At 39.6% G+C, this 19,650-nt stretch overlaps 1 protein-coding gene across 4 annotated transcripts in view; it reads left to right on the top strand.

Annotated features, from left to right (window-relative positions):
• The window catches only part of fam53a.L (family with sequence similarity 53 member A L homeolog), a 74,783-nt gene that overhangs the window by 16,687 nt on the left and 38,446 nt on the right, over positions 1-19,650 (top strand). For all 4 annotated transcript variants that reach the window (XM_041587534.1, XM_018227931.2, XM_041587539.1 and 1 more), the window contains exon 2: positions 12,884-13,118. In XM_041587534.1, the coding sequence (XP_041443468.1) occupies positions 13,041-13,118 (78 nt within the window). In that variant the 5' untranslated portion in view covers positions 12,884-13,040. The remainder of the gene's footprint in view (positions 1-12,883; positions 13,119-19,650) is intronic.

Below are 19,650 nucleotides of genomic sequence, written 5' to 3'. Positions count from 1 at the left end.
CGGCACAGGATGTGGAGGAAAAACAAACGAGGTCCCTTGTGGTTGGGGCCCCAGATCCTTCCCCCCCCTAAAAAGTGTGTTCTTGACCCTTAGAAAAAGATCAGGATATGACCTGGGCCAAAACAATCCTTCCAAATCATCCATGAGGTCTATATGGGATCTCCATGAGTATGTGGCTTCTACCAATTACTCAATGCTCTGCATTATTAGTATTTTAATGCATTATGTTTATGAAGGGCTAGCACTAAGGGCGAGGTCACATGTGGCGTTTTTACTTTGCGTTTTTAAAAATGTACAGCCGAGCATAAATACGCACAAAATTAAGCCCCGTTGAAAATAATGGCATGCACCCTATAGCAACTCCTATGGGGTACTTGTAAGCCAACATCTGCTGCGCAATGCCAGTATTTGTTTTTCAGCAGAATATGCCAAGGAAACGCCACATTATTGAACTCTATGGGACCCGCAGGTTTGGAAAATACGCGGCATATTTACAAAATGGCGGCCAAACTCTGGCAAGATAGATTGCACATATACGTATTTGCGGCGTTGTATGCTGGTGGCATAATTAAATTGCATATTGACGATCATTACGGCTACATTTTGCATGTAAATTGCTTTTCCGCTTAGCTTTTTTTCACAAAAGTTTACTAAAATTCTTCGAGTGGAATTGTGGGGAACGAGGAAAAACAGAAATGCATGTTGGGAAAATAAATCTACAGGCTAAAAAAAATGCATATTATCATACGTGTTTGGATTCATTGGCGTATTTACGCTCATCTGTGCATTTATAAAAACAACACGTGGCCTTGTCCTAAAATATGTGTAATAAGCAAGCTGAGACCTATCTGGCAGTAATTTCCCAGCAATCCCAGCTGTCCACTCGTTGCACAAAGTTGGTTACCTGCTTGTATGTACCAACCAATTACAATCAGACATCTGACTAGCCAGTGAATGAGCTGCCGGGGTGTCCGACGTGATCACTGGGTTTTATTTGTCTAGGTCCTCCCGTCACCAGCTCCATCCCCAGGTGGAAAAGGAAAAGTTGTCCCCTTCCACAGATCGGCAATAGACGGGCCATTAAACATCCCAAATTCCTATTCCATACATTGTGCTGCAGAATGCAGATTGATATCATTGTGTAAGGGGAAGTTTATAGTAGGTGTGGGTCAGAGTTGCAGTAATACTTGTACTGCAGACTGTCTGTGTGTTCTGTTTTGCATAAACAACATTTATCACTTACTGTAACCTATTAAATGGCTTGTGTAAGCACTTCAGGGGCATGAGTAAGCCATAATAGACTTTAAAAATGAATTCAAAACAAAGTTTATTTGCTCCATGGTGTTTTGTTATAGGTGTAAAAAAGTGATTAAAGAGAAAAATGCTTGCACCCCCCTATTTAAATTAAATTTTATAGTATTGCTCAGATTTTATTAAGCGGATCAATGATTATCTAAAGTAAAACCAAGGAGCACTGTAAGAAGAAGGTATTGGCTTTTCTATGTGTGTCACCTTATCTAGACAATGACCAGATGATATAATATGTTGTCTGTACACAGGCTGAACCCAAGGGGCTGCATAACAAAGAGACATTGCTGGTGTAAATGTAGCTGCTGTTTTCCTTTAATCTTGAATGCTTGGGACCTGGGGTTTTCTAGATAATAGATATTTCCGTAATTTGAATCTACTAGAATATCATGTAAACATTAAATAAACATTAAATAAACCCAATAGGCTGGTTTTGCTTCCAATAAGGATTAATTATACTTTAGTTGGGATCAAGTACAAGGTACTGTTTTATTACTACAGAGAAAAAACAAATCACTTTTTTTAAAATTGGGATTGTTTGGATAACATGGAGTCTATGGAAGACGACCTCTCTGTAATTCAGAGCTTTCTGGATAATGGATCCCACTCCTATAGCCTTACCTCCTTACCTTTAGGGTGGTAAACACTAGAAAACATAAAAAAAAAGGATGGCACAAGTAGAAAAGCAGGAGCCAGATGATAAAAGTTAAAAATTTACATTTTATTTTCCATAGTTAAAAGCAAAGGCCTGATGCGTTTCGTGTCTACTAGGGGCACTTAGCCACGAGAAAACTTCAGACGACTTCGGAAAACAAAGTGCTCAGAGTGCCATCCCGCCGGCGATTTACATTCTAGCTAGCGCAAAGGCTTTTCGTGGAGATTAGTCGCCCGAAGAAGAGGTTTGTCGCTGGGCAACTAATCGCCCCGGAATCTTACCGTTTGTCACCACCCTTAAATCACCAGAGACTTAATTGCTGCATTTAATAGCAGGTGGTGTTTCTTGAGCACTTTTCTAGTCATACAGGACTGGGATTCTTTATGTAAATTGTTCATCGGAGTCTTGGCAGATCCATGAGCCTTTGAGGTGTAGTTAGTCGATCTGAGTGACCTCGGCAATGATTTTCTGCTCCTGGCACAGGACCCAAACACCCCTGCCAGAGTTTTCCCATTCAATAAGGAACTTTCTATAACAAGAGTTCTTAGGAACTGGCCAAAATAAATCACAGCTGACGAAAAGTAGATGTTTGTGCTCAAAAAGCGCACGACACAGTAACCAAAGTACAGAAATATCCGCAAGGCTGCAGATCTTTGAGATTTTTATCATAATACCGATACGGATATGTTTATGCTTAAGTAGTGAGTGTTTGCCGAAGGGCTCTGTGTTTCATAAGAAAATGCTTGAATTACTGAAACACCTTTCAACATCCAATTTGTGAAATATGACGAGGGAATACAGCGTGGAGCTTGTTTATAAGATGTTATAACCACATCTCTTGCTCTAGACGCACTTGGACCACTCTCAGATCAGTGTTTTGCCGGCCCAGCCAGTAAAAGTGATGCTTGATGCCAATATTATTAATAGGGAAGATAGATACAGATATGATTCCGTTATTTGGAAACCCGTTATCCAAAAAGCTCCGAATTCCGCAAAGGCCGCCTTCCATAGACTCCATTTTATACAAATAATCCATTTTTTAACAGTCCTTTTTCTCTGTAATAATAAAACAGTAGCTTGTACTTGATCCCAACTAAGACATAATTAATCCTTATTGGAGGCAAAATCAGCCTATTGTGTTTATTTAATGTTTACATGATTTTCTAGTAGACTTATAGGGGTGGTTCACCTTTAAGGTAACTTTTATTATGTTATAGAATTCTAAGCAACTTTTCAATTGGTTTTCATTATTTTTTATAGTTTTATAGTTACTTGTCTTTTTATTCTTTGCAGCTTTCAAATGGGTGTCGCTGTCCCCTACTAAAAAATAAATTCTCTTTAAGGCTACAAATGTGTTGATATTACTGATCCTTCTATTCAGCCCCTCTCCTATTCATATTCCAGTCTCTTATTCAAATCAATGCATGGTTGCTGGGGGAATTTGCGCCCTAGTTACCTGATTGCTTAAAATGCAAACTGAAGAGCTGCTGAATAAAAAGCGAAATAACTCAAAAACCTTCAGTAATAAAAAATTAAAACAAATTGCAAATTATCTCCGAATATCACTCTCTACATAGTACTAAAAGTTATCTCAAAGGTGAACAACACCTTTAAAGTATTACGATCCAAGTTGCGGAAAGTCTGTCTCCCATAGACTCTTTATTATACAAATCTTTATTTATACAAATATACTTTATTTATACAAATAATCCACATTATTCCTTGTTCTTTGTAATAATAAAACAGTAGCTTGTACTTGATCCCAACTAAGATATAATTAATCCTTATTGGAAGCAAAACCAGCCTATTGGGTTTATTTAATGTTTACATGATTTTCTAGTAGACTTAAGGCATGAAGATCCAAATTACGGAAAAATCCATTATCCGGAAAACACCAGGTCCCGAGCATTCTGAGTAACAGGTTCCATACCTGTACTGTTATGGTATTTTTTCCAGGAAAGACGGAATCCCTATAGCAATCACACTAATCTGATGCAAAAAAAAAAAAAAAGGAGCTCTGCTGTACTGACTTGCAGTTGTCCCGCAAATCCTGAGTTAAAACATTCAGCACTGATCTAATAACCTTCGGCTGTCCGCAGGATTCCGAGAGTTACAGTTGCACAAGATCTAAAGGGCCTGGCCATTGCCCATGGCTGGTTTCTATAGTGCTTGTAAATGATCGTTTTGATGTGTTAACACAACAGGTCCTATCAGATCAGTGTAACATAAACCAGAGAGATATCTGCTGTGTGTCACGGATTCATGTAACAATCAGATAATCTGCCTGGAAGGAAGACATCAAATGCTCGTTAGTAATCAAAAAAAATATATAATTAATTACAAATACAAAATATGTTAGACAATCACAGGAGATAAGTGTTCGTTGTCCGCCAAACTGTAGCAAGATTATATCTGGACAAGCCAAACGTTGCTGAACTTGGGCCCGTGGGCCTCATGGAGTGACGTTCTGTTTATTCCAAAAAGAAAAAAAGGAAAGGCACTTGAAATTCCAGTGTTCTTAAGGGAAGTCAATTTCCTCTTTAAACTTCCTTTTCATCAGTCTGGAAACATCTCCTGGCCTTTCCCTTATTCTGCTGTTGTAAACGATGGCAGGACCTCTGATCTACAGGATATTACTCTTGACATTTGGGGGTTCAGCCCCGCTGCTTTTGGTATCCAGCATATGGTCGGGCCTGGCTCTCGTATTTTTTTTATTTTTTTTTTTATTGTGGTGACAGGCAACAACTGGTGGTGTTCTTTCCTTTACAACAGCATCCCCTGCCAAACCGTTATAGGTTAAAGGGATTCTGCCATGATTTTTATGATGTCGTTTTTATTTCTAAATGACACTGTTTACACTGCAAATAATTCACTCCACAATATAAAATTTTATTCCTGAACCATCAAGTGTATTTTTTAGTTGTAATATTGGTGTGTAGGTGCATCTCAGGTCATTTGTCTGGACATGTGCTTTCAGAAAGAGCCAGCACTTTAGGATGGAACTGCTTTCTGGCAGGCTGTTGTTTCTCCTACTCAATGTAACTGAATGTGTCCCAGTGGGACCTGGATTTTACTATTGAGTGCTGTTCTTAGATCTACCAGGCTGCTATTATCTTGTGTTAAGGTCCCCACAGACACAAAGATTTTTATTTGGTGAATGACAGATGTTAGTGCAATCCAACCAATTCGTCAAATTATCGTGAGTTAATGGGAATCAAACGATCGTGAATCTAACGATTTTTTGTCCATTGGTCAGAAATTTGAACGGCCAGGTTAGAAATTCATCGGTCACAGCGGAATCTATCTATTGTCCAATTGTTTGCAGGGCCAAGCAGGCAACTACCCTCAGTTTTCCTGGCTTCAACTAGACAACATTGCTTGAAATGGTTTTTTTAGTTGATGGACAAATCGTACATTTAAACGATCGTTTTAAGATAAACTTGGTCTAACAGTAACGAAAAGATCTTTTAAAAATCTTTACATCTGTGGCCAGGTTTAGGAAGCTGCTATCTGGTTACCTTCCCATTGTTCTGTTAGGCTGCTGGGGGGGGAAAGGGAGGGGGTGATATCACTCCAACTTATAAAGAGTGAATTTTATCAGAGCACATGACTGGGGGCAGCTGGGAAACTGACAAGCCCCATGTTATATTTCAAAATTAAATATAAAAAAATCTGCTTGCTCTTTTGAGAAATGGATTTCAGTGCAGAAGTCTGCAGGAGCAGCACTATTAACTGAGAAAACATTTTTTCCCATGACAGTATCCCTTTTAATGATAATTTTAACCCATTGCTGGTACTCAGCTGGGCTGTCATGCTTCCAGTTGAACACATGTGCAGGATGTGGGGTTCTCAGAAGTTTTCTTTATTTAACCAAAGGGTGGTACCCTGATCCGGAAATCAGCAATCATAAGGCAGCTTCACATCTTTATCCCCTTATTATTGGATGAATCCGCAATAATTAAGTACAAGTCTAAATGGGCCGATAAAATTTAATCATTTAAAAACTGAAACCTACAGCTGGTTTTCGTATTTTAATACTTTGTTATAATTCACCTGTCTGCATCATACAAAATTCATTTTAAGGGGAACTACCCTTTAAAGGTCAAGTTCACCTTCCGCATCTATATTTCCCTCAGCTTGGAACGGAGTCTGTCCTGTATTTAAAGCAAAGCCAGAATATGCAAAATGTCTCTAGTCTGATATCCCAGACCTGTCTAGGGCAAATAATCTATGTAACCTGCGTGTGTTCTCCATCCCCGGGTTTATAGGGAGCCGTAGCATCTGTCTGGGGGGTGTATGAGAAAAGAATAATAAACAGAAAAGTACCAGCAATATCCATCATTTCTGTCAGGCGTTCGAGCAGATCAAGATATTTACCATCTGCTTGGTGCACGTTTCCGTCAGTGGGTTACTTGGCGTAATACATGTATAAATATAAACACAGGAAACACACAAAGTAACACTGAATTTAATAATGATGTAACAGTTCTGAGCACAGTGATGTCACTGGACTTTATTATAAGAGGCACATTTATCAAAGGTTTTTTTTAAGCTCCTTTAAATTTGAATTTATTTAAAATTCCATTGGGGGGGTTATTTAATAAAAAAAACGAATATCTAAAACTCACACAAATTTTACCGACTCAAAAACCCGAATCGAATTGGAATCAAATCTGACTTAACCCGATTTGAGTTCTTTCTCTGAAAAAACTCGGATGTCAGGAAGGCTACATGTCCAAATTGGTCCCTGGCCCTTTCCCATTGACTTATACATGAACTCAGCAGGTTTTAGGGGGCGAATAGTCTAATTTGAGTTCTTAAAGGACAAGGAAAGTTAAACTAAAGAAGTAGTTAGAAATGCTGTACATGATGTTTTGTGCTTCTGTCCCAGCCCAAGGCAACCGCAGCCCTTTAGCAGTAAAGATCTGTGTCTCCAAAGATGCCCCAGTAGCTCCCCATCTTCTGCTGATTCACTGCACATGCTCTGTGCTGCTGTCACTTACTGAGCTTAGGGACCCACTCACAATATACAGTACACATAGAATAGAAATGTCACAATATAAGGCTGATTAGTAATTAATACAGATAATTACTACATGGCAGCTCAGAAACCAGTGCAATTGGCATCAGAACTTAATAATCAGCAAACCTGTAGCATCAGCTTATATTACAGGCAGGGAAGCTCATTTTCTGCTGGATAATTAGTGACGAGCCCTAAGCTTAGCTTCTCAACAGCCAATCAGAGCCCACTGAGCATGTGAGTGTCACAGACACTTTCCAAGACGGTGACCCCCTGTGACAAGTTTGAAGTCCTGGATCATTGCTGATATTGACAAGCTCAAACTTTAGCCTCTAACAATAAGTTCACTATATAAAATATGGTATTTTTAGCCATATTCATTTTTAGGATTTAATTCTCCTTAAAGGGCCAGAGTATGATAAATCTTGAGATTCGAATTGAAACTCGGATCGAGTTTGGATAATTCACAATACGAATTCAACATTTTGACCATAAAAAAGAAATGCCCTCCTCCTCCAAAAAAAAAAAAAAAAAGCAGAACCCAGTCAGGTCTGTGAACTCTCATGCTGGAAGCTTGCAAACTACTCCGCCTAGTCAGGGTCCGAGCACAATATCCCATCTGTTGGCTCTGTTTGTTCTGGAGCATCTGGGTAGGTAACGGCTCCTGACAAAGATACAAGTGGCAGGGAAATCATCTGCCCTTCACCTTAATGTGTAATCTTTACTGCTGGGCATAAATCCCTTCCCACATCTGCTGGAAATGGAACAGCTCTCGCCCCTCACTTGTATCATGGCCTTAACTTCTGTTTTTACCGATCAAAAGATAATTTCTAATCTATTTTCCGCACCTTTTTAGTGACGTGTCCTAAACCGAAAAAAATCTTTAGTTTGTTTTCCTCTGTTATAAAGCTTTGGAAACATCAAGTCTTGAAGGCAAAATCATAGCTGTAAATGTAAAATATAGTTTCACTATCACTACAGTTAAGGAGTTTCTTGCCTTATGTATGTTATAGAATGGCCAATTCTAAGCAACTTTTCAATTGCCTTTCATTATTCATTTTTTTTATAGTTTTTTTTTAATGAATTCCCTTCTTTTTCTGACTCTTTCCAGCTTTCAAATGGGGACCCCATCTAAAAACAAATGCTCTGTAAAGCTACACATTTATTGTTTACTTTTCCTACTCATCTTTTTATACAGGCCTCTCCTATTCGTTTTCCAGGCTCTTATTCAAATCAATGCATGGTTGCTAGGGGAATTTTAGCCCTTGCAACCAGGTTGCTGAAACTGCAAACTGGAGAGCTGCTGAATAAAAAGTAGGAATACGCCGAATCCACTATTTTGGATTCGGCCGAACTCCCGAATCTTTCGCAAAAGATTCGGGCAAATACCGAACCCCAATCTCGGGAAGGGGGAAAACATTTTTTACTTCCTTGTTTTGTGACAAAAAGTTGATTTCCCTCCCCACCCCTAATTTACATATGCAAATTAGGATTCAGGTTCGGTCAGGCAGGAGGATTCGTCAGAATCCTAATCCTGCTGAAAAAGCCCGAATCCCAAACCGAATCCTGGATTCGGTGGATCTCTAATAAAAAGCTAAATAACTCAAAAACCACAAATAATAAAAAATGAAAAACAATTGCAAATTGTCTCAGAATATCCATCTGTACATCACAATTTAAACGTGAACAACGTCTTTAACTTGTGTGCCGATGAAAGTTATTTAGTTTGCAGTTGGTCGTTTTTTGTGATTTTTAATTTACATATGTCTTTAAAGGGAAAATTTAAAGACCAACCTATTCACAGAAGTTTTGGCCGCTCACTTTGCAATCTGAGCCGTTAACTCTATCAATAATAAATCTGTAGTTTAGGGTCTGCAGGTAGAAATTGATAACTCACCACACAAGGGAAGAGGCCCAGGTGCACCGCCCTCAGCACGGGGAGCAGACAAACCGAAAAAAAAATTTGGAGCAGGCGCTATAGCTTATGATTAAGTGTTTATCACCAAACGCGTAAGGCTGTGGACACAATAAACTCTTCACTTTAAATTTATTTGCCTGGTGGAAGATTGCCTTCATTGAGTGCCTGCTCCAAAGTTTTTTTCGGTTTGAGCCATTAACTCTGCCATCTAGTGGATGCTACTTTGGGGCCTATGCAAAGTGACAATGACTGCAGTATAACTATAAAGATAGGCCTGTTATATAACCCTTGCCATAAATCTATGACATTACACTATATTCCGGTAATCACGTAGGCATGCTTATAAAATATTGCTGTGGAGTTGCTTAGTGATAGAGTGTGTGGGTGCAATGGAATTCCTAGGCCAGGATTGTATTGGTTAATCACATACTGGCATATTCTGTTTAATTGTGCATGTGGCATATACAGTTCTTTGTCCAGTATGCATTAAAGGAGAAGGAATACCATTTTACACTTGGGGGTGCCAAAAGTTTGGCACCCCCAAGTGATTACTTTCTTACCTGACACCCCGGGCCAGCTCTCTGTTTGTTTAGGATAGCAGCTGCCATATTAGCTTGGTGTGACATTACTTCCTGCCTGAGTCTCTCCCTGCTCACTCATAGCTCTGGGCTCAGATTACAGCAGGGAGGGGGAGAGGTGCAAACTGAGCATGCTCAAGTCCAAGCCCTGAAGGTTTATGCTGAAAACAGGAAGTCTGGTACAGAAGCCCATGAGTACACAATAGAAGGAAAGAAATGCTGTGTTTCTTTAACAGAGGACTCAGCATTACTTTGAGGGGTTACTGGTGTATTTTTATATAGACCTTTCTGATCAAGCTTACTTGGTTTTAGCCTTTCCTTCTCCTTTAAGGCAGGAGCAATAATGTTCATTATTCACAATGAAGTTGGCCAGTGTCTGACCCAAGTGGAGACTGCCAGTGTAGATATGGTCAGTCTGAAAAGCAGACAGGGGGCTCTTTGAAAGCTCAGCAGTTCGGTGGTAGTTGGTTTTTAGAGATATCATGCGGCTCCGGTGACTTCTAGGAAGTGTGAGAAAGAAGAGCACTTGGGTGTGAGCCTGTGGGGAGATAACGGGAGGCACAATCAGGGAACTGCTTATATAATATGTGGTTTTTGGCCAAAATAACTTCACTTCGATAAACCTAATTGTGAACAGTTGGGGAGGGAAATAGCTGTTTCCTTGTTGCATCACAGAATTGGTAATGGGTTCTGTTAATGCTGGCCTTTCAATTTCCAAATCAGAGTTAAAAAAACAAGGCATTCTTTATAAATGGATGGACCTCTCCTCTGAGCACTTTTCCATTAGAAATATCTTCTGGTTTTCATACTAGAAGCAGCTACCTTAACAGAAGTCTGTATCGCCACATCAACAAACTGGCCTTGATGCATTGATATCCCCCATGGAATTTTTACTTTCCAAAGAAGCATCAAGCGCAAGTTGACTCTTGACGTGCCTGCAACAGCCGATTCCATCCGAGTAAGCTGCAGTTAGTGTATAGACTGTACTGGAAGTCAGACAAGCAGCCGTGGAATGGAATCTTACACATACATCTGTGTGGCTGTTTCAACACGTTTATTTTGTCATGGGCTCAAGTTCAGCTCTGATATTAGTGTTATTTCACTGCTCGGACACCGGATCTCTAGAGGATGACTGCTTTAGCCTACAGCTCTCTGTCCCAATCCCCAAGGGCTTAACTACAAGAATGGGGGGCATCTAGTAGTATAGAACAGAGGATTTACTAGGAGCAGTCTAATTATATCATATTTAAATTAACTTTGTAAAATGGCCGTCAGGAAAAGGTCAACTGTTCATTACAATGATTCACACACACACACATACTACCATGCTGTTTATTATGTTTTGCAATTGTCTGTTTTCTAAAGCTCTCCCTCTGCCCTGTAAGATGCCATCTTGGTTTTTTGATCCAGCCCCCCTGCAGCATAGACTTCCTGTAAGACACCCACGGGAAATTTCTTCATCCCATGGCAGCCATATCAGTCGAGTCGGGACCCATATGACATGACTAATTAATTTAATTTGTTTTGAAGCATCACAAAAACAGATTTTCCCTTGCCAAGTGCCCATTTTAAGGCTTAATTTAGCGTGGATAAAGTTTCCACCAATTAATCAAGTCATTACGACTCTGTGCAGGATGTCATATGACATTCTCCTTTCTGAAAATCCAAGGAGTAATGATCTTTTTTAATTTTACTCATTTTAAACTTTTGACAAATCGTGTCTTGTGAGCTACAATTGGCTGCTGGTTTGCTACTGAATGTGGATAGCTTGCTTTTTTTACTTTCTTTATTGTGCCTTATTGGCCAATTCTATTGATTTCCAGTCATTTCCCAGTTCAAAAAGTCGTTAGGATAATAGAATGCTACTGCTGAGGTTTCCTTCTCCCGACTGGGGAGCAAAGAAAACCCTCATCTCATTGCTTTATTAGAATGACATTTCCGGAACACATAATTGTATAGCTGGGGTTAGCCTTCCAGTCAAGTGGCACAAATTGCATTTTTCTCCAGTTTCTTGGGGGGTTAAGTCTTCCTTTAAAGTATAATCTGTGTTTTGTTCTCACACCCCTCCAGCTTCCTAACTTTAATGTAGATGTATTGGTTCATGGACTGTTTGCATCCCCCTAAAGTCTTCTTGCCACCAGCTAAGGTATTGCTGTAATTCCCTGCCAGCTGTTTAAGGTGTGGAAAGGGTTAAAGTGGCTGATAATTTTTGGGAACAACAGGACAAAATTTTGATTTAAAATCCGGGAAAACATTACTTAAAATCAGGGAAATGCACCCATTGAAATGCAGTATAAATTGGTGGAACCACAAACAGAAAGTTTAAAATGTGGGAAAAATTTGACGTTTCTATGACACGCTTATTTTCTGCTAGTGTCTTGATTTCCTAAGCTTGACAACAGCCTAGAGCACACTGAGCATGTGCAGTGCCACTGACTCAAATTGTGACCTAAAATGATCCAGGAGTTTTGTAGGCTTTAGATCTCCATTATAAATAGTGGTTATACCTATACAATACACAGAAGCCATGAATATGTTGTAAACTATATAGTGAATAAAGTACCCCCTACTGTAAAATATAAGGATATTATAAGTCACGAGGAGTTCCATATAAAAAGGAAGGTCATGGAACGCCGAGGTAACTTCTAATATCCTCCTATTTTCCAACAAGGGGTACTTTATTTATTATAATACACAAGTTTTAGTGAGTCATGTGACAAAAATGACATCGCTACTCACCGTTTATACCTGATGACATCACTAGTCACCGTTTATAAGGATATAATTTACAAGATATTCGTGGCTTTTGTGTATTATATCCTTATAATCAGTGACTAGTGATGTCATCAGTTCTAAACGGTAAGTAGTGATGTCATTTCTGTCACATGACTCACTGAAACTTATGTATTATAATAAATAAAGTACCCTCTGTTGCAAAATATGAGGATATTAGAAGTCACCTCGGAGTTCTATGACTGAGTCTTCAGCCTTGTGCTTTTATATGGTCATGGAACTCCTCGTTGACTAATAATATCCTTATATTTTACAACAGGGGGTACTTTATTCACTTTGTATTAGTGCAATTAGTGTATTAGTCTTTTGCTCGTGGTTGGCTGTCAAGTGTCATGGCTGCATGCCTGGGCGTCCATGGGACAGTCCATTCTAGTGTCAATAACAGATGTAATGGTGGTGTTAAAGTGCAGCACATCAAGCCATGCAAACGTCTTTCAGATAGTGTTGTCGTTCCAGATATAGACAGTTGGCACAGAATGGTTACAGCTGTATATTGGATAAGACTTCCTCTGTATATTTTAATGCAGTTATTTTATACATTTCCTTTAGCATAGCATGGGTGACATTCTGCTGCTCAATGTCTGTGGTTTAACAAGTTCTGTCTTTTGCAGATGAGAAGAATGCACTGGAACCCTGTAATGAATTAAGAAGCTCTGCTTTTGCAAGATGGAGGCGTAAGCTCCACCCCCACGCTATCCTCTAAAATGGCCAATCAGTATTAGCCCAAGCTTATCCATTTCACACGCTGAAAAGGGGGGGAAAACTACCATGGTAACATTAATAACCGAGAAGCTTCAGAACCAGAGCTTGGATGATCTGTCATGCAAAACCTACAACCTTAATCTGGTGAGTAATCAACGGGTCACACTCATTTTCTCGTTCACTTGGAACCAATGTGGTTAAAGTTCTAACACTGGACACAAGCACCAGTCATTATTCAGTCATTATGTATCGCATCAGACTCATGCCAGCATATACATTCTAGATATTGAAGTCACTATAATGCCGAATGAATTCAGATTAATTCAGATTAACCAAATATTTATTATAAGGCAATACTTGGTATATTCACCCCCTCTAAGCCATAATTTCAATAGTGACCTGGCCGGTATGAATAATGGTGGATCCCAATGTTTAAAAAAGATAAATATATAGGATGGCTGGTATTTTTTTCCAGAAAAGGTGGCAACCCTACCCACCAAGGATGTTAAAAGGCAGTGTGGATCAGTATGGATCCAAGTTTAAAGGGACAGTAACACCAAAAAAAGCATTATAAAGTAATTAAAATATAATGTACTGTTGCCCTGCTTTAATAACAATTGTTTGCTTTAGAAAGACTACTATCTAAGGGTAAGGCCACACGTGGAGATTCGGAGAGATTTTGTTGCCTGGTGACTAAACGCCTTGTCTTTTGCGCGACTATCTCCCCGAACTGCCTCTGCGTTTTTCCCCATAGGCTAGAATGAAAAGTCGCCTGCGCTAATGCACACGCGGCGATGCGTTTTCAATAGTCGCCCAAAGTTGCCTCACTGAGGCGACTTTGGGCGACTATTGAAAACGCATCGCCGCGTGTGCATTAGGGCAGACGACTTTGCGCTGTAGCCTATGGGGAAAAACGCAGAGGCAGTTCGGGGAGATAGTCGCGCAAAAGACGAGGCGTGAAGTCACCAGGCGACAAAATCTCCCCGAATCTCCTCGTGTGGCCTTACCCTTAAAGGGACAAAAAAAATCAGTTAATCAGTGCTGCTCCAGCAGAATTCTGCACTGAAATCCATTTCTCAAAAGAGCAAACAGATTTTTTTATATTTAATTTTGAAATCTGACATGGGGCTAGACATATTGTCGGTTTTTCAGCTGCCCCAAGTCATGTGACTTGTGCTCTGATAAACTTCGGTCACTCTTTACTGCTGCACTGCAAGTTGGAGTGATATCACCCTTTCCCCCCAGCAGCCTAACAGAACAATGGGAAGGTAACCAGACCTTATATTTTATTTATTTGAATGCACTTTCAGTTTTTGGTGTTACCGTTCCTTTATCATAGGTAGGCAGGTCCACTCCCTTAAGCAGCCGCTAAGCAGAGAAATGTGCCTTATTCTCAGGTTTTACCTTCTAAGAAATTTTCATTCCATGTTATATTCCTAGTACCTGTATATTCAAAGTATTCCATCTCTGCACTTTTGCATAATTTTACCCAGAAGCTGCGTGTTTAGTCCATCCATATGGATAGGCACCCTATATTTCTGACCTGTACGGCCCCCTATTTCATATAACCGCTAAAATGCTGAGAAGGGATTCTGTGCACGCCAAGCTAAGCCTCCTGCTTTCTGTTTAAGGAAAAGTAAATAGAAAATTATTCTCCCTTTAGTAATTTGTATGTTTTTACAGCTGCTTGCTGGTTTTTTAGCTGCTGATATTGCCTTTCATATAAAAAAAGAAATCACCCCCAGACTCTAGTGGGTGCTTCGTAAAGTTTTCAGGATAGTTTTTCAGACATTTCAGTGGTTCATAAGTGGATTCTGCAACCAAACACTTCCTCCCCCCCCCCCTTCTGTTGCTAAGGGCTGCCATACTGTTTTGCACTTGGGCATTCCAGATCTCTGACTCATGAATGGGATCAGTTAGCCAGACCTAAATGATGCAAGCTCCCACAGAAAAACAATTTTCACCTTGTAGTACAAATTGCTGTGGTTATCGGCATGGGATTTATGGCAGGGGTTTTCTGCAGCAGGAAAAAATTGTTGGGGTAATCAGCGCTACCTACCAAAATGACAATTCCACCCTAATATTCCTCCTTAAAGTGGACCTGTCACGAGACACAAAAATCTGTATAATAAAAGTCCTTTTCAAATTAAACATGAAATCCAATTTCTATTTTTTATTAAAGCATTCATAGCTGTTGTAAACTCATTTAAACATCTCAGCTGTCAATCAAATATTGTCTGCCCCTCCTCTATGCCTTAGGCAATTACTTTCACTTTCCATTCAGCACTTCCTACATGTCACTGCTCTCCCCGCATTCCCCCGTTCTCTTCACCGTTTAATTGTGTAGCCAGGGCTTGGGGATGGACATCAGGTCCCCCATTCTGGTGCACAAACAAGATTCTGAGATGATACAAGGCTTGTCTTAATAACAATGTCTGCTGCCTGCTTGCTATAATTATGAATTCCCAGACTGATGGAAGCAAGATTGAAATAATTTATGCAGTGTATTTAAAGTTCACTTTGTTTGACTAACCTGATAAAATAGGATTTTGAAAAATTTATTGGGGCGACTGGTCCCCTTTAATAACACTATCAACACCTTAGGGGGACCATTCCTGACTATTACATAGATGTATATCTATTTATATATCTTTATATATACCTTGAAATCTTGCCACTTCTTTATGTCCGAAATTTCAGTGGAGCGGCGGAAAATCCATTGCCAGTTTGCTGAGCCCCGAAAATAGATTCTACATATGTGTTCCTCTGTGCAAGGATACTAAGATGTGTTCATGAGAAGTTTTTAAAACATTTGTTTTTTTACTCTGCACTATCTGTGAATTGCACCTGCACTTAAAGGTAAACTATACCCCTCAAAATGTATATCCAACAAAAGGTTTCACTATTTAAAGGCACAGTTTCATATAAATAAATCCTTCTCCAATAGCAGGTATAGGTATGAGATCTCTTATCCGGAAACCAGTTATCCAGAAAGCTCTGAATTACGGAAAGGCCGTCTCCCATAGATTCCATTTTATCCAAATAATCCACATTTTTTAATAAGATTTCCTTTTTTCTCTGTAATAATTAAACAGTAGCTTGTACTTTATCCCAACTTAGATATAATTAATCCTTTATTGGAGGCAAAACCAGCCTCTTCGGTAGGGTTGCCACCTGTCCGGTTTTGAACTGGACAGCCCGGTATTTTGAAGGACTGCCCTGGTCAAAACTTCCTTATTTGGAAAACCGTGCTGGATTCCCCATGATTGACACGGCGATCGGCCAATCGTCGATTGCTGTGTTATAGACCCGCCTCAACGTCACGGCCATGGCCCTCGATTTCACTGCCCCGTCCCTCAACATCACAGCCCCGCCCCCTCAATCTCACGGCCCCATGCTAGGTCTCCACCGAGGGAAAAGGTGGCAACCCTACTCTTGGGTTTATTTAATGTTTACATGATTTTCTAGTAGACTTAAGGTATGAAGATCTAAATTACGGAAAGATCCATTATCCAGAAAACCCCAGGTCCCTAACATTCTGGATAACAGGTCCCATACCTGTAGCATTTGAATAACCCCACAATAAAACAGTGCCATTTAACCTACACAAGTCCATCCTTTTGGCTCATATGAAGCACTGTGCTGACACTCAAACCAAGCGCACACATAAATGCTAGGTTACATTAGCCAATGAATGGACAGACGGCGGGTCTTTTACTCCCACTTGTTAGAACGTGTATTATTTTCTGTAAGATAAAATATACAGCTGAAGTAAAAGATTAGTGTTTATAATTGGAAAAATAACTCCTGTAATATTTTACCTGCAGCTTCTTTATTTATTATAATTTAATTTCAAGGTAGCACAGAATTTGGCTGCTGCTTAGTGGCTCCTTGGCTAATTTTAGGGTTTATACTAAAAATGGCATCTTTTGTGGTTGGCACTGCATTTAGAGCAAGCTAAAGCAAAATGGCCCATGTTTATCTAAATAGCGCATTGGTGTGTGTGTGATGACAGGCTGATGCTTTAGACATAAAATAGAGAAAGTTCTCTAAATAAGTGACAGCAGGGCAAATAGAAGGACTTATCTGCCTGTCACAGCAAGGGCCCTAAATCATAAGGAACTAGAGAGAAACCTGATGTCTGTTCTGCTGTGACATGTGCCATGCTGCTTTTGGCTTGAAAGGGAAGTCTAACCTATTTATAAACTGGATGTACTTTCTCCTTACTTTCCTACAGACATTCAGTAAATATCACACATCTGCCTGCTTCAATGCATTAAAGGGGTGGTTCACCTTTAAGTTAACGTTAATATGTCACAGAATGGCCAATTCTAAAACTTTTCAATCTTCATTATTTATTTTTTATAGTTTTTTTCATTATTTGCCTTCTTCTGAGTCTTTCCAAATGGGGGTCATTGACCCCATTTTAAAAAAACAAATGCTCTGTAAGGGTCAGGGCACACAGGCAAATTGGGGGGAAATTAGTCGCCTGGTGACAAATCTCCTCTTCTTTGGGGCAACTAACCTCCCTGAACTGCCTCCCCTGCCTTCCCCCCGGCAAAAATGTAAATCGCCAGCAGGATGGCACTCGGATAGTGTTGCCACCGGCCTGGCCGGTAACAATAATGGCTGATCCCAATGTTATTAATAGGGACAAAAGATAAATATATAGGAAGGCTGGTATTTTTTTCCAGAAAAGGTGGCAACCCTGTGCTCGGATCGATTCTTTTTCCGAAGTTGCCTCACAAGGAAACAGGCGACTTCGGAAAATGAGTGCCATCCCGCTGGCGATTTATATTTTAGCCGGCAGGGAAGGCAATTTGGGGGAGATTAGTCGCCCCAAAGAAGAGATTTGTCGCTCGGTGACTAATCTCCCCGAATTTGCCTGTGTGCCCTGACCCTAAGGCTACAAATGTATTGTTATTGCTACTTTTTATTACATATCTTTCTATTCAGTCCCTCTCCTATTCATATTCTAATCTTGCATCGTTTCTAGGTTAATTTGGACCCTAGCAACTAGGGATGCACTGAATCCACTTTTTTGGATTCGGCCGAACCCCCGAATCCTTCAGGAAAGATTCGGCCGAATACCGAACCGAATCCGAACCCTAATTTGCATATGCAAATTAGGGGTGGGAAGGGGAAAACATTTTTTACTTCCTTGTTTTCTGACAAAAAGTCACACAATTTCCCTCCCGCCCCTAATTTGCATATGCAAATTAGGATTCGGTTCGGCCAGGCAGAAGGATTCGGCCGAATCCGAATCCTGCTGAAAAAGGCCGAATCCCGAACCGAATCCTGGATTCGGTGCATCCCTACTAGCAACCAGCTTGCTGAAATCGCAAACTGGATAACTGCTGAATAAAAAGCAAAAACGACAAATAATAAAAAATGATAACCAATTGCATATTGTCTCAGAATATCACTCTACATCATACTATACGTTATCTCAAAGGTGCACAACCCCTTAAATAGAAGCGGGCTGTTATACTGCTTGCTGAAGTGTATTTATAAGATTCTAACTGATTACTAAAGCTTTTAAGAAATAGCTACAATTATTGCCTAAAATGTTAGATTCCTTTATTCCTATTGCTACTTTTTATTACTTATCTTTCTATTCAGGCCTCTCCTATTCATTTTCCAAATCAATGCATGGTTGCTAGGGTAATTTGGACCCTAGCAACCAGATTGGGGAAATTGCAAACTGGAGAGCTGCTGAAAAAGAAGCTAAATAACTCAAACCACAGATAATAAAAAATGAAAACCAATTGCAAATTGTCTCAGAATATCACTTTCTAAATCATACTAAAAGTTATCTCAAAGTGGCACAACCCCTTTAATAGAAGCGGGGGCCGCTATACTGCTTGCTCTACTGAGCTGAAGTGTGTTTATAAGCTTCGGACGGATTACTAAAGCTTTTAAGAAATCGCTCCCAATTATCAGCTAAAATGTTAGATTCCTTTTTTCTTTCTTTTTTTTTTTTAATTTTTTCGGAGTTCATGAGTGAGTTGGGAGACTGCCATAAACCTGTATAGTATCTGGTGATTCATCAAGGGAAAACCAGCTCAAAAATGCAAACAATCTGCGGGTTTCCTTTTATCACATACCTGAAATAACCGACCGCCTACAGAAATAATGGAAAATATCCTTTGTGAAGAAAAATGTATCCTTTAACATTTTAAAAATATTTCTGCGGTTACATATTGCTGATCAGCAGCTGCATCATATGTACTATTGACAGCATTGTTAAGCCCCATAATATTAAAGGGATAATATTAAATGGGATTTTTTTTTTTTTTTAATGAATCCGTTAATAGTGCTGCTCCAGCAGAATTCTGCACTGAAATCCATTTCTCAAAAGAGCAAACAGATTTTTTTATATTGAATTTTGAAATCTGACATGGGGCTAGACATTTTGTCCATTTCCCAGCTGCCCCAAGTCTCTGTTTTATTATTACAGAGAAAAAGGGAAATCGTTTTTAAAAATGTGGATTATTTACATAAAATGGAGTCTATGGGAGACTGACTTTCCGCAATTCTGAGCTTTCTGGATAACTGGTTTCCGGATAACTGATCCCGGATTAAAACATTAAATAAACCCAATAGGCTGGTTTTGCTTCCAATAAGGATTAATTATATCTTAGTTGGGATCAACTACAAGGTGAAACAAGAGAAA

The sequence above is a fragment of the Xenopus laevis genome, chromosome 1L (assembly GCF_017654675.1).
Source record: "Xenopus laevis strain J_2021 chromosome 1L, Xenopus_laevis_v10.1, whole genome shotgun sequence".
NCBI classification, from domain to species: Eukaryota; Metazoa; Chordata; class Amphibia; order Anura; family Pipidae; genus Xenopus; species Xenopus laevis.
This window is presented reverse-complemented; position numbering and strand designations above follow the sequence as displayed.